The sequence below is a fragment of the Mya arenaria genome, chromosome 11 (assembly GCF_026914265.1).
Source record: "Mya arenaria isolate MELC-2E11 chromosome 11, ASM2691426v1".
Taxonomy (NCBI): Eukaryota; Metazoa; Mollusca; class Bivalvia; order Myida; family Myidae; genus Mya; species Mya arenaria.
In genome coordinates, this window is record NC_069132.1 from 56,062,857 (window position 1) to 56,079,712 (window position 16,856).

The 16,856-nt window shown below is 38.2% G+C and overlaps 1 protein-coding gene across 1 annotated transcript; it reads left to right on the top strand.

Annotated features, from left to right (window-relative positions):
* The first annotated feature begins 1,366 nt into the window (after positions 1-1,366).
* Positions 1,367-4,341, top strand: LOC128207644 (uncharacterized). Its single transcript, XM_052910686.1, has 2 exons — positions 1,367-1,525; positions 3,810-4,341. Exons 1-2 carry the CDS (start codon positions 1,465-1,467, stop codon positions 4,109-4,111), a joined length of 363 nt encoding a protein of 120 aa, XP_052766646.1. The 5' UTR covers positions 1,367-1,464; the 3' UTR covers positions 4,112-4,341.
* Positions 4,342-16,856: the final 12,515 nt, after the last annotated feature.

The following is a 16,856-nucleotide window of genomic DNA, read 5'->3' on the forward strand; positions in this document are numbered from 1 at the left end:
TGACAGAATAGCTGTGATAATTCTGTATTACAGAAATACTTGAAACTTAAAATATTAATTAAAAGTATATCATCACTGTTGAAGTGCTTTCACGTGTTTAAGATGTTTACATTCATGCTGTAAATGCATACATGTTTTGCTGTAGTAGATACAAAACTGAATGTTTCCCATTTTACTTTGCATGGTAACTGTGTTAATTTTGAATAATTCAGCGTCTAGACCAACACATAGGGGGCCGCCTGAGAAAAGGGATCAATTTGTTTAAGGTAAAATCAATTTTACAACAATAAATAAAAAACGCATAAGCTTTACAGGTTGATATGGACAAACACATTAAATTATCATTTTGAAAAATCAGCTCATATCCGGGATTAATCAACTTATTGATATTAATAAATACTGATTGTCATCTTTAGAAGTGATCAATTAAGGAAATTACGCATTATATTCACCTTATTTGAAATAGGGGCGTTTCAGTTCATAAAATCTCTAGGATATTGAATTATCAACACTTTGCAGGCCATCTTGGCGGGCTATTTACTGCACAGTACTCCAAATTAATCATAACTTGTGTTCGTAAACTGGCCAATAGTTTATGGTTGTTCAAGTGGTTAACTATACGGATTCTGATGCAATACATCAAGGACACTGCTGAATAGGTTTTAGCGTGAATACAAATCTTAATTTTAATTGGAATGAGGGTTAATATAAGTTTAAACAGTCTAATAAGTGATTGAAATAAGCAGGGATGACGTTAAAGATTAAATATATTAAACATGTATCGCCACCACCTGAATTGCAGCCAATCAATCATTTATCAGTAAATACCTGCAGGGCTTTTAAGGAGATACGCAGCATTAAACATGCAATTCAAATAAAAAGAACATCTTATATTTGCGATTAACATTTACTTAAAACGATATTTAAAAATTATTAATAACAGGTACAAACATTTGCTGCGCTCGCTCCGCCCCTTCTCAAACAGTAAGATTGTACTTGTTATATTTTAAACTATTACTTCAAGTTATTCAACGCCCAATCATTTTATAACAGCTCAGTTGATCCGTCGATTATGTGAGTGAATACTTGCTGGCAATTGTTCTTGTGGTCACTTGATCGGAAGGTGCGGTATGTGATTATTTCTTCGCAGAGCGTATTATCACGCTTTCAATCGCGTATGTTCTGGGTAAAGTCATGAAAAATATGTGGGCGGTGTACACCGTCCTTCTATCCGAGCTCCTGCTGGTCTATATGGGTCAAGGTCAAGGGTATTTACGTCTTTAAGAGATATAAAATCTGTATTTCAAGTGTATTATCTATATGAATCGTCATAAAGGAAGCCGGGCGTTGTTAAGATCTGAAGACACTTATGAGATGATCATAATAATAGATAAATGTTTCTATATAAACGACTTCACGTAAGTGTTAAGACAAACACTCTCACCAGCGGTCAACGTAGCAAAGATGAAGTCCATGACAACTGCTTTCTTCATGCTGGCCTTCGTCCAGACGGCTTTATCGAGAGGTAAGTGCATTGATTTAACGAGGAAGAAAATGATTAAAATGACAGTTCGCATGTATCATGGGGTTTAGGATGGACACAGTTGAAAAGTCGTGAAAATATAGTTGGTGTCAATTGTTGATTTTTTTTTGCATTATTTACGCAATAAATGACAATAAAAGATGATAAGGTCAAGGTCAAAGACATCTGAGATATTTGCTAAGGTTTCGATTTTAACTGTTAATGAACAAAACTTAACAATAGCATTTAATTACGATGACAACCCGGGAGCATATAGATTCAATGGCGTTCGAGTCTTCTGCAGTGCTCTTGCCAGTAAATGACCCTTAAATGGGCCGTGTAAAACAAAACGGTCATTCAAACTTAAATTTACGTTGTATAATCAGAGTATATTATTTGTATGTATATACATATATGTTCCATTGGAACCTCAAAGGTCATTTCATTAGCTTACATTGAAAATGGGTGTATACTTAGATCAAATGTGCGTTAAAGAACCACTTTTCTAGTGATTTAAAAAAGAAAAAAAAATCGGGAAACGAACAATTCAGGTCTGTAAAAAATTCAAAGTGATTGAACTCCTTCATCTGTCGAAACAATCAACGAAAATTTGACAGCTCTTTAATACCTGTTGTTTAAAACGTGCCTCCATTTTCTTGTCAACTTTAGCTAAAATAGGTCACATAATGGAATATTTTGACAAAAATCACAGTTTCAAGTCACGCAATTTTCTATTTAAAACTGAATTACTAATATATGTCAACATACCTTGATTGTGAAAGACTTTTTGAAGATTTTATAACTTACCTCCAGACGTTTTAGAACAATTCAGAGATACTGAGGTTATTCTGTCCCCTTTAATACACAGGGGTTTCTCGCGATTTTTTTTAACCCTATATGTAATCTATAGACAAGGGTTACATTACGTTAGGGAGTAAGGGAGGTTACTGCGTAGGAGGTTAACAAACATAAAAGATATTGTAGTAGTAACGTGTAACCTTAATCTATTTGGGCGGAAGTTGATATCAATCGGAACACCTCGGCCTGTATCTATCTAGGAGATGGGCGAATTGTTATGATTGATTTGGTATTGAAAATCAAAATTTTCAAAATGATGAGCAGGGCTATTATAATTTCATTATCAATTAAAGTGTAAAGTTTTATAAGACATACTAAACTTCATATTTTATCATGCAACGTGGAAACTATTAAAAGCATTGTTCTGCAATTTATGAACTAGTCCCTAAGTTGGAAATATTTCTAAAGTAATATCAAATATAGCCTTCTGGGCGCCGACTAATTCTGGGCGCCGACTAATAACAGTATCGTCACCACAAAATAGTACAAACCATTTTCTATTGTTTCTCGTGTTTTAATAAAATAAATGACAGAATTACCTCCAGACGTTTTAGAACAATTCAGAGATACTGAGGTTATTCTGTCCCCTTTAATACACAGGGGTTTCTCGCGATTTTTTTTAACCCTATATGTAATCTATAGACAAGGGTTACATTACCCATTGAACAATTTTCAAAATAATGAAATTTCAATGCATAGGAGTAAAAATAATGTCGTTTTTGTATTTGTAAAGTGGCTTACATTAAAAATGAAACACTTTTAAATGATCGAAATCCATACAGTATAATATTGAGTTATCAGGTACAACAATTATTATACATATGACGGCATTCGGCATGACACGCATTCGCAAAAATCTAAATACAGATGTAATGAAAAATAACGTTGTGTCCGGTGTTGTACAAAAGTGAGCAATCAAAAATATGAATCATCAATTTTAACTGTGTTCGTTGTTTATGAAGCGAATTCACCACTAAAATTGGCGAAAGTCACCCGTTTATATTTTGGTAATTTATCGGTCATTTTGATGTTTCTGAACACAACGGTTGTATCGGCTGATGACTGATAAAATGGCGAATTTAACAAATTAACAGTGCTGAGGGAAATATCGGTGTATTGTGCCTTTCATAATGCATAATAAGTTTGAAATACGCATGCAATGGGAATATTTTATGTCAGCTGAATGATAAACATCGTGTTATATTTTTGTTTTAGTTTATATAGGTAACTTTACATACGTTTTTTTCACTTTGCGAACCCGTGTCAGAATTGCGCAACCGGTGTTCTTTCCCTTGTCTATATAATACATAAAGCATTGCGTCAAATTAGATGATTAGACTCGTTATTTATATGTCTTCATACGCACGTGAAAAAACACACACTCAAATTATTTATAAACCATCACTGTTTATTCAATTTATGTTTGCAGAAATAAGTCGGAGTGATGCTATTTTTATCGAGATCGAAGCAGACGGTTCGAATTCATCTGAGTCGATTGAGGTTGAGCCAACTCTCGGTCTGCGCTTCCCCGGGGATTGTAATTCCGCAAGACTGAGAAATACTGCCACAAATTGTGGATTGAATGTTTCACCCGGGGGGAATCACTATGACGTCCGCGACCCGCAAGACCACAACCGAGTAATCACCCAGATTCCCCACACTGTCAAGACAAATGGAACATGCAGGGCTATCATACGAATTCTAAATGCCCGCTGCGGTTTGTGGTACTAAGTTTCAAAGGCAAATGCTGAAAAGAAAATCTCGGTCAATCGACATAATTATAAAGTTAAAAAACTCGAGGATTTGTTTTTAGGAAGTGATGTATGCACGTTGATCAATGCATTACTTACAAAACACAGTTATTTTTTTAAATGTGTATTGAATGCTGTTAGTTATCTTCTTACTGTATTTCTTTTTCGTATATTTAACCATTAAATGTTCAAGAACTGTTATTTTCTGTATCTTTGTTGTTTGATGTTTTTATTTGATCTATGCCTTTCAAAAGCGTTAGTTTAAACCTGATCTATGCCGTTCAATAGCGGTAGTTTAAACTTGATTTTTGCCTTTCAATAGCGGTAGTTTAAACTTGATTTATTTTACAACGATTGTGCAGAAACTTACATTTACTTATGCAAAGCCATTCCCGTCGGCATAATGGTGTGCGATAGTGTGGTCTTGTTTTGTTGGGTAAGCCGAACAAAAACCCCACGGCTTGGTGACCTTAAACCAAACCTAGCCTGTGAGAAGGCACTGCGCTAACCACTGCGATAACCAATTGAGGTAAAAAAAAGATAAATGGTTAACACGAAACAATTTGCGAACGTTATCATATTATCTGACGGCAGTAACGTTATCAGATTATCTGACGGCAGTAGCTATTACGCCACCATATACATACGTTATCAGATTATCTGACGGCAGTAGCTAATACGCCACCATATACATACGTTATCAGATTATCTGACGGCAGTAGCTAATACGCCACCATATACATACGTTATCAGATTATCTGACGGCAGTAGCTAATACGCCACCATATAATACGTTATCAGATTATCTGACGGGAGTAGCTAATACGCCACCATATACATACGTTATCAGATTATCTTAAGCAGTAGCTAATACGCCACCATATACATACGTTATCAGATTATCTGACGGCAGTAGCTAATACGCCACCATATACATACGTTATCAGATTATCTGACGGGAGTAGCTAATACGCCACCATATACATACGTTATCAGATTATCTGACGGCAGTAGCTAATACGCCACCATATACATACGTTATCAGATTATCTGACGGCAGTAGCTAATACGCCACCATATACATACGTTATCAGATTATCTGACGGCAGTAGCTAATACACCACCATATACATACTCTCAGCAATCAGGGGTTTGTTTACTTGCAGCCAATTGTATAAAACCGGTTAAGTCTTCGGGTTATCAAACTTATCCAAAATGTTTTTTTGATTGGTCAATATTTATCTAATAATAACTATTAACAAATCAAATAGTTTTAATGAGTCAACTAGCCAATTAAATGTTTACTTATAGATAACTTATTGGTGTCGACATGTGAAGGTCTTTCGTTATAGAAGTTTGTTCTCAAAATGTTACACGCAATGGGAGCTAGAAGGGTGTCTCTTCTCTTACGAACATTTTGAAGAATTCACTAATGAAGAACAATTTTCAAGCATTCCGTAAATTCTGAACGCCACCATGCATTCAGTGAAATTACGATCATTAACAACCAGATACCCTTATACTAGCCTTCGACTGTTATTCCTGATTTCGAGATTTTAGCACTTGCCATTCGGGACACCAAGAATGATTTGTACGTCGGGCGTACTGGCGTATGCCTATGTACGCCCCTGGTAATTGTATATTAAATTGTGTTACTGCTGCTGCTCAATTTTAAATTATGATGGATACAGGAACCTAAAATGAAACTTGACATAAAGAATAGCTAAAGAACTTCAGCGAACACGTTATTTATAACCTTTCGGGACGTGTTCGCTGAAGAGAACGCAGTATCGGCCTTACCCAACCAGCATTCGCAACAATTTCCACGCTGTTATTTCACTTGTTTACAGCATAGGTGTCCGTCACATAGCTTATGCACTCAATAAATTTCAAAGAGTATATATATATATATATATATAAAAGACAAGGTTCCCGTGTCCAGAAATCCCCAAAACCAGGTTTTTTTGTTACGGTTTTTTTATTTTCACTTTGGACAACATTTGATGGCTTTACCAATTACATCATTAACGTTGTAAAAACAGTCCAATGAAATCGCTTCTTACATTTTAAACAAAGCCGAGTGGGCGGTTATGGTCAAAATGGCAAGATAGTGATGAAAGTGAAAGTAGAAATACCGCAACAAAACACGTTCGATTTGGATAAATACGCGTCTTACTCAACGAGTTCACAGCGGTAGGGATGATATTTCAAGCTACTCTTTGTAATGCATGCACAAAGTTTGCATGTCAGTCTGTATTTAACGTGTTTTAGGGGGGGGGGGGGGATATTTCGTAGTTATTGAACTTCGATCATTGTTTCGTAATTGGCGTTTTCAGTGTTGAGTCTCAGCTGATTATGTTTGAATTATATCAAGAACTAGCATAAAAGTTACATTTATCATGTAGCTTAGTCTTTTACTTTTCCGGCAGTGTAAAAATTATAGCATTTTGTCAAATACTTTGGGAAATATTATCAATCTAAATTATTTTTTGTTAATTTTTAAACAAAATCAAACGACTGAAAGGCCACATTTTAGTGATCAAGCTATGTAACGGACACCTATGGTTTACAGTACATACAAAATTACAATCTTATCAGGTAAATAAAGTAAAGTGTTGTTCACATTTTACAAATACACTTGCAAAACCCAAACTCGCTAAATAGAAAGAGCTTTTATCCTCATTATCACCATCATGTGATCGCCTGGTCGCGTGCTGGAATTCGAAGAGATGTTGACAAAGTGGTGATTTACTCAAACTCAAAGGCTGATTACGTTCTGTTTTAACTATTACGTAAAAATAAAAAAATAAGAATATCAACATTAAAGTTACGGAAGCCAGAAGAGTTGGCACACGGGGTAATGACGTCACAGAACGCGTGCACAGTTTTGAAGCCCGTCTTTAGTTACATAAATGATAACTAAACTGCTATACACATATCAGAGCTGACAACTTTAACGTTGTTATATTTTTTTCTCTCTTCTGCAAGCATCAATATGTTTGTATTTACTTGTTTCTGAAGTGTTTCGGTTAATTGCCATTTAATCCATGATGTTTATTGTTTTATCGTAATTATTGTCATGGGCAAGGTTTCTATACAAGGGGCGCAACTCTTTTATTTGTTAAGCTGATTTTGATTTAGTTGCTTCCCACTCACAGCTCACAGTTTATCTAACTATCATCTAGTATTTATAATAGAAATGTTTTCTTCTAGGGATTTGTTCAATGATATTTAAGCAACAATGTTTTTGTTTTATTTTCGTTTTAATGGGTGTATTTTACCTACCTAGATAGACAAATCACCAATCAATCTCAATGGCGTTTCTAACTGGGGAGCGGGCACCCAGTAGTCGGAGACTTGATCTGCATCCAGAGGACGAGGTCGCTAAAGTGTAATGGTGCATCTACATGGCCAACCAGATTGTGCCAGCCTAAAGATGCATCGAGAGGCAAAATATAATTGAACCTACTCTTTCATACGGTATGAGAAATAAAATTATTGGTAAGAAATTATCTCGTCGTTTTAAAAATATATTCAAAATTAAAATTAATTATAAATCTGCTAAAAACTACGTTTATGATATTTAACGTTTTCCGATTAATTTTAACGAATATGAACATATTTAAGTCACAATATGTGAGTATGCGTTTCAACTGCTAGCCTGCCTTTCATTTATTAACACGAGTGGACTCAAGGGGATGTACCCGTCGCTCCTCCCCCTTAAATCGTAGTTACTGTTTCAGGCTTATAAAAATAATATTCTTGTTTCAGGTTTCATGCCCACAAGAAAAAGAGTAAGGGAGGTCGGGAAATATTTTTATTTTTAATTAGGCAAATTGGTTATTGAGATTTTCCTGTAACCAATATATATTAATTATATATATATATATATATATATATATGAACATCTATACAATCAGTCTTAATAGCATCACTGATATTGTTAAAAGCTTAAAACACTTCATTTAAAAAATTCGAATCGTCCTTCATTTACAATTAACCATAATATTATTCTTTTATCAGATCATGCTACCCGAATCAAAGCAGAGAATGGGTCCACACACAACTCGATCCAGAGTTTCCTGACCCGTCATCCAATCCTCTCGCGGCTCGGGCCGAACACATTGACAGATCACGGGCGTCTATGTCGACAAATGAGCTGATCGACCTACATGTATTCAATACCATGTTTGCCGGTGTCCTGGAATATCATGACCTGTAGGACAAGCCGGACAGGGTGTGCTGTTAAACAAGCTGATTATCAAGGATGCGATTTTATCTTCATTCTCCAGAATTTGACGGGTTGGTTGATAAGTAAGTTGGCATATTTGGAAATGATTTCATGTAATTACACTAAATGTTTTAACAATTGAGCCGTTTCTTAATATTATTTCATTGAACTTATATCGAACTTGATAGTAACCATTTGTACGGATATTATTTTATAACACGACCGTCTTTTTTCTTCAGATCCCCAATTGTGACTTGCCATGAAAGTCTTTTGGCCAAAGCAGGCCATTTTTTTCTTAAAAAAGCTTTTTGTAGTGGATAACGGCCAAAATATGCGCCCCAGCCACAGGACGGATTCTGCCTACACTTGTGATTCTTCCGTTACAAACTTCAGTATATACGCCAGTGCTCTATGTTACATCTCTGTATACATGTACTATGCATGTAAGCCAATATTCTATCTAGAACATGTCGCAATTAGATCCTATTTGCAAGCTACAGTAAGGGATGACACTGTAACATTATTTTCACTGTTGCTTTGCCGATGAAACGGCAAAATAACGCTACGGAACACTTCGCCAGGGATTTGTTATTTTCATTTTGCACATTATTGTATTCAATAATGGGTGCTTTTTTGCTCAGTCAGTGCCTGCTACATGAAGCTAAATACTGGATTGGTATCTGTATGTCCAAAAACACAACGAAAACAGCGTTACTGGGTAATAACAAAAACATGACAAACACATCCATAAAACGTACCGTTGACATGTTAAATTGATTTCCATCCATGTGTCAGGGTATGGTGGTCAAGGCCTATTATGTATTTTCCATCCATGTGTCAGGGTATGGTGGTCAAGGCCTGATATGTATTTTCCATCCATGTGTCAGGGTATGGTGGTCAAGGCCTAATATGTATTCTCCATCCATGTGTCAGGGTATGGTGGTCAAGGCCTAATATGTATTTTCCATCCATGTGTCAGGGTATGATGGTCAAGGCCCAAGATATATCTTCCATCCATATGTCAGGGTATGGTGGTCAAGGCCTAATATGTATTCTCCATCCATGTGTCAGGGTATGGTGGTCAAGGCCTAATATGTATTCTCCATCCATGTGTCAGGGTATGGTGGTCAAGGCCTAATATGCATTCTCCATCCATGTGTCAGGGTATGGTGGTCAAGGCCTAAGATGTATCTTCCATCCATGTGTCAGGGTATGGTGGTCAAGGCCTAAGATGTATCTTCCATCCATGTGTCAGGGTATGGTGGTCAAGGCCTAAGATGTATCTTCCATCCATGTGTCAGGGTATGGTGGTCAAGGCCTAATATGTATATTCATCCATGTGTCAGGGTATGGTGGTCAAGGCCTAATATGTATTCTCCATCCATGTGTCAGGGTATGGTGGTCAAGGCCTAATATGCATTCTCCATCCATGTGTCAGGGTATGGTGGTCAAGGCCTAATATGCATTCTCCATCCATGTGTCAGGGTATGATGGTCAAGGCCTAAGATGTATTCTCCATCCATGTGTCAGGGTATGGTGGTCAAGGCCTAAGATGTATCTTCCATCCATGTGTCAGGGTATGGTGGTCAAGGCCTAATATGTATTCTCCATCCATGTGTCAGGGTATGGTGGTCAAGGCCTAATATATATTTTCCATCCATGTGTCAGGGTATGATGGTCAAGGCCTAAGATATATCTTCCATCCATGTGTCAGAGTATGGTGGTCAAGGCCTAATATGTATTTTACATCCATGTGTCAGGGTATGGTGGTCAAGGCCTAATATGTATTCTCCATCCATGTGTCAGGGTATGGTGGTCAAGGCCTAATATGTATTCTCCATCCATGTGTCAGGGTATGGTGGTCAAGGCCTAATATGTATTCTCCATCCATGTGTCAGGGTATGGTGGTCAAGGCCTAATATGTATTCTCCATCCATGTGTCAGGGTATGGTGGCCAAGGCCTAATATGTATTTTACATCCATGTGTCAGGGTATGGTGGTCAAGGCCTAATATGTATTCTCCATCCATGTGTCAGGGTATGGTGGTCAAGGCCTAAGATGTATTTTACATCCATGTGTCAGGGTATGGTGGTCAATGCTTAATATGTATTCTCCATTCATGTGTCAGGGTATGGTGGTCAAGGCCTAATATGTATTTTACATCCATGTGTCAGGGTATGGTGGTCAAGGCCTAATATGTATTCTCCATCCATGTGTCAGGGTATGGTGGTCAAGGCCTAATATGTATTTTACATCCATGTGTCAGGGTATGGTGGTCAAGGCCTAAGATGTATCTTCCATCCATGTGTCAGAGTATGGTGGTCAAGGCCTAAGATGTATCTTCCATCCATGTGTCAGGGTATGGTGGTCAAGGCCTAATATGTATTTTCCATCTATGTGTCAGGGTATGGTGGTCAAGGCCTAATATGTATTTTCCATCTATGTGTCAGGGTATGGTGGTCAAGGCCTAATATGTATTCTCCATCCATGTGTGAGGGTATGGTGGTCAAGGCCTAATATGTATTTTCCATCCATGTGTCAGGGTATGATGGTCAAGGCCTAAGATGTATCTTCCATCCATGTGTCAGGGTATGGTGGTCAAGGCCTAATATGTATTTTACATCCATGTGTCAGGGTATGGTGGTCAAGGCCTAAGATGTATCTTCCATCCATGTGTCAGGGTATGGTGGTCAAGGCCTAAGATGTATCTTCCATCCATGTGTCAGGGTATGGTGGTCAAGGCCTAAGATGTATCTTCCATCCATGTGTCAGGGTATGGTGGTCAAGGCCTAAGATGTATCTTCCATCCATGTGTCAGGGTATGGTGGTCAAGGCCTTATATGTATTTTCATCCATGTGTCAGGGTATGGTGGTCAAGGCCTAATATGTATTTTCATCCATGTGTCAGAGTATGGTGGTCAAGGCCCAATATGCATTCTCCATCCATGTGTCAGGGTATGATGGTCAAGGCCTAAGATGTATTCTCCATACATGTGTCAGGGTATGGTGGTCAAGGCCTAATATGTATTCTCCATCCATGTGTCAGGGTATGGTGGTCAAGGCCTAATATGCATTCTCCATCCATGTGTCAGGGTATGGTGGTCAAGGCCTAATATGCATTCTCCATCCATGTGTCAGGGTATGGTGGTCAAGGCCTAATATGCATTCTCCATCCATGTGTCAGGGTATGATGGTCAAGGCCTAAGATGTATTCTCCATCCATGTGTCAGAGTATGGTGGTCAAGGCCTAATATGTATTCTCCATCCATGTGTCAGGGTATGGTGGTCAAGGCCTAAGATGTATTTTCCATCCATGTGTCAGGGTATGGTGGTCAAGGCCTAAGATGTATCTTCCATCCATGTGTCAGGGTATGATGGTCAAGGCCTAAGATGTATTTTCCATCCATGTGTCAGGGTATGGTGGTCAAGGCCTAAGATGTATTCTCCATCCATGTGTCAGGGTATGGTGGTCAAGGCCTAAGATGTATCTTCCATCCATGTGTCAGGGTATGGTGGTCAAGGCCTAATATGTATTTTCATCCATGTGTCAGGGTATGGTGGTCAAGGCCTAAGATGTATCTTCCATCCATGTGTCAGGGTATGGTGGTCAAGGCCTAATATATATTTTCATCCATGTGTCAGGGTATGGTGGTCAAGGCCTAAGATGTATCTGCCATTCATGTGTCAGGGTATGATGGTCAAGGCCTAATATGTATTCTCCATCCATGTGTCAGGGTATGATGGTCAAGGCCTAAGATGTATTTTCATTCATGTGTCAGGGTATGTAGGTCAAGGACTAAGATGTATCTTCCATCCATGTGTCAGGGTATGGTGGTCAAGGCATAATATGTATTCTCAATCCATGTGTCAGGGTATGGTGGTCAAGGCCTAAGATGTATCTTCCATCCATGTGTCAGGGTATGGTGGTCAAGGCCTAAGATGTATCTTTCATCCATGTGTCAGGGTATGGTGGTCAAGGCATAATATGTAATCTCAATCCATGTGTCAGGGTATGGTGGTCAAGGCCTAATATGTATTCTCCATCCATGTGTCAGGGTATGGTTGTCAAGGCTTATATGTATTTTCGTCCATGTGTCAGGGTATGGTGGTCAAGGCCTAATATGTATTCTCAATCCATGTGTCAGGGTATGGTGGTCAAGGCCTAAAATGTATTATCATCCATGTGTAAGGGTATGGTGGTCAAGGCCTAATATGTATTTTCATCCATGTGTCAGGGTATGATGGTTAAGGCCAAATATGTATTTTCATCCATGTGTCAGGGTACGGTGGTCAAGGCCTAATATGTATCTTCCATCCATGTGTCAGGGTATGGTGATCAAGGCCTAATATGTATTCTCAATCCATGTGTCAGGGTATGATTGTCAAGGCCTAAGATGTATTTTCCATCCATGTGTGAGGGTATGATTGTCAAGGCCTAATATGTATTCTCCATCCATGTGTCAGGGTATGGTGGTCAAGGCATAAGATGTATTTTCCATCCATTTGTCAGGGTATGATGGTCAAGGCCTAAGATGTATCTTCCATCCATGTGTGAGGGTATGATTGTCAAGGCCTAAGATGTAGTTTCCATTCATGTGTGAGGGTATGATTGTCAAGGCCTAAGATGTATTTTACATCCATGTGTCAGGGTATGATGGTCAAGGCCTAATATGTATTTTCATCCATGTGTCAGGGTATGATGGTCAAGGCCTAATATGTATCTTCCATCCATGTGTGAGGGTATGATTGTCAAGGCCTAAGATGTATTTTACATCCCTGTGTAAGGGTATGGTGGTCAAGGCCTAATATGTATTTTCATTCATGTGTCAGGGTATGATGGTCAAGGCCTAAGATGTATCTTTCATCCATGTTTCAGGGTATGGTGGTCAAGGCCTAATATGTATTTTCATCCATGTGTCAGGGTATGATGGTCAAGGCCTCAGATGTATCTTCCATCCATGTGTCAGGGTATGATGGTCAAGGCCTAAGATGTATCTTCCATCCATGTGTCAGGGTATGATGGTCAAGGCCTAAGATGTATCTTCCATCCATGTGTCAGGGTATGATGGTCAAGGCCAAATTTTCTGTAGCGTAAAGAACCTTATGGTAGGAAAAACCATTTCTGGAGACAATGAAACATGCCATTTTATCTACAATATTAAATTGTTTTACCAATTAATTTACTTTTTTGGAACCAAATAAAAAAGCTGCGATATATTAGGAACATGCTAAATAAATAGCGTTTTGTTTAGAATTTTTATCAGGTGACAAGCAAAATAGGCTTACTTAATCATGGTGTAAAGCGACCTCAGATTAAGAAAGAACATTTTAAAGCCAGATTCAAACAATCGATACAAATTCAGTGGCGTATCCAGGTTTCTCAGTTAGGGGGGGGGGGGCGTAACTTCTGAAATTGACTTCTGTTGGCCGCTAAGGCCCCCATGTGTTTTCATGGTAATTCAGGGGGTCGGAGGTCTTCGCGACGGCCTCAAGCTCTTAAACTATTGCATGCGTTTACTATGGAAAGCCGGGGCTCAATGCTTCTTGCAAAATGCGTTATGCAAATGCTATATATAGAACAATAGTTTAATTTTCGACCAATCGAATGGCCGGGTACGGAATTACGGAAGCTCGTGCTATGTGAAATCTAAATATAGTAACACCTCCAGAATAACGGATTTCCTTCGCATCTCGCATTTCGCATGAAGCATTTTAAAAAACATTTAGCATCTCGCATTTTGCATAAAAATTATTTCCCAAAAAGCATTTCGCATATGGCATTACACAATCAAATTGAATCGGACGAAATATTGTGCACGTTCCGAACTGCTCCCGGCAGTGAAGAGGATGTAAGACATAGGCTACTGATACTGCTACAGAAATATTATTATACGGTGGAAGAAACGATACTCTTTCTAACCTAACGCGTTTACAGCAATATACAGAGTTGCACATCTTGCTATTCGCAATCTAACCGACTTTCTGGCATATTTTCTCTAGGACACCTCTTTACTTTACCGTTTCTGAATATTATATTGTATTGGTGTGTTTATATATGTTATTCTAATGAATAGACACAACAAACGTAATATTTTTCACCTCTATTACATGCAGATAAAAGTATTTTTCAACTTAATGTGTTCCTTTTTTCATTTCATACAAAATGATTCTGCTCAATTTATGCTAACAACGGTAAAAAATATTGAATCGAAGCTTTTCGCATTTCGCAAAAAGAATTTCGCATTAAGCAATTCGCAAAAAAGCATTTCGCATAAAGCATTAAGCGTTTTGCAAAAAACATTAAGCATTATGCAAAAAGCATGAAGTATTTCGCATTTCGCAAGAAGCATTGCGCCCTGGCGTTCCATACATGTAGTTTACACTGTTTTTACAAAGCTTGATCTGCGAGAGACACTTTGTAACGTAGTAACGCCGTTAAGCTGATCGTCACCTCCCTATAGATCAAGTTTTTTCCCCGCATAAATTGAAAGACCTTGGTAAAATTGAAAAAGTAATTCATACAGTTATTGGGCAAACTTTAATGTTTGTTCAGTGACACCGAGTGAAAGTGTCTGCTTTAAGCAAGTAGTCCGCTGAATTCTCGTGTATTTGATCTCTTAAGTTAATCTTGTTTCATATTATCAGATTTGGTGAAAATGTTACTGGATTGCTAAACGGTTTGGATCCGGATTAGACGCCGAGTTTCTCGGCGTCTGATCCGGATCCAATCTGGTTGACGACATCACTACGGTCGCTATCGGCATGCTTAGGGTTACAAACAAAACTTTATCGAAATTACCCATTTACTTCATAGATACGCATGTATTAGCATCTCGAGCAGATAGAAATTGTTGCCATAGTGGGAAATTGTTTTTTTATGAGTTTAAATGAATTGCCTCTCGTTAATTGTCCCTTACCGCTATAAGCAGTGTTGACCCTTATCATACCGATCGCGACAATAGTAATTTTAAAGTTAACCAGCTTGGACGAACTAACTCGGCGTCTGATCTGGATCCAAGCTGTTTTACACTCAGTCAACTGTTTTACCAGTTTTCAGACGGACCAAACAAGTTTTAATGACCAAACACATGATAATTCAGCGGACTATTGTGTCCGATATTCCCCCGCATGTATTTCAGCCGTCCGATATTCACTACAAAACTACGCATGCGTCCGATTGAACGGCGTTTTACTTCCTGCATATAGCCGTAAAAACGGAGGATAGCCAAACGCTAACACATTCTACTGAATACGTCATAATAGATAATTTAATCGATAAGAGCGTTCCACAACGTTTCGGACCACTTATGTTTCGTAAGAGTCCAATGTGGCCAAATAGATGTTCGATACAACCACGGTAAATCGAGATCTATTTTTTGTGTGGAGCAAATCATAACCTTAAAAGCTATCTACAATGATGGAACGATATTAATAATTTATACATATACTTGGAAAATTTTAGGGGGGGGGGGCGCGCCGGGTCCCCCCCCCCCCCCTGGAACCGCCTATGAAATTTTAAAATATGCCAGCAAATCTTCATACACTTTTACAATTGTATGTCCAATTGTATTCCGGTATACATTACTTTTGAAAATACATCCGTATTTTGCGGGAGACTCCATTTTCATTAAAACAACAATTTATCACATGCTTACCCTTGTTTTCCGTGTAATATACCCATTACGAATATTTTTATCTTACACATGTGTAAGATAACATATCAGACATTTCTATTGGCTAGACTAATCACACGCGACCTAGATATCCCTCCGCATTGTTTGTAAACAAAATGGCTTAAACGCCAACAAATACTAACCTCAATAATGAAGCGGAAGGACTTCCGGGAGACAAATGGCTTACGAATCATAGTGCCAGAAAGCATCTTGTTCGAAAACTTGCTGATAACAATGTTACGCCAACCAGATAATGCAGATTACTAGTCACAGAAATATTCAGTCAGTCAACAAATACAGCCACATTAGTGACAAACAACACGAGAACATTTCAAACATCTCCATCTTAACAGGCAATATGCGACCAATGCCATAAAATTTGCTTGCCAGTTTAATCAGCTGTCGGTTACCAAAACACAAATACGAATTCCGCAGCACAGGTTTCTCTTCACACGTACGTCCCAAGACGGTAAGAACAGTTTGTTCTCTGGAAACATTATTGATGGAACTTTTTCAACATCAACATCCATGTAGTGCAGAGTAAGGCTTCGTCGTAATCATCTGCATGTTGTGAAAATCCATGTCCACTAAGAAAACGCTTTAAAGTCATCGTAGAAAGCGACAGCGAATAACTTTTAAATCCGTGCACACAGTAAAACTTGACAGACGATGTAGGTCACATAAACCGCGTAAAAGCATGTACTCTCAGTGTGACGTCATCAAGTTGTGTACTTATTGTGTTTTAATGGTTAAAATTGTTCGTTATTCATGTTGTTCGATATTTTACTACACATGTTTATACTTGTGACTTGTTCAGCGCT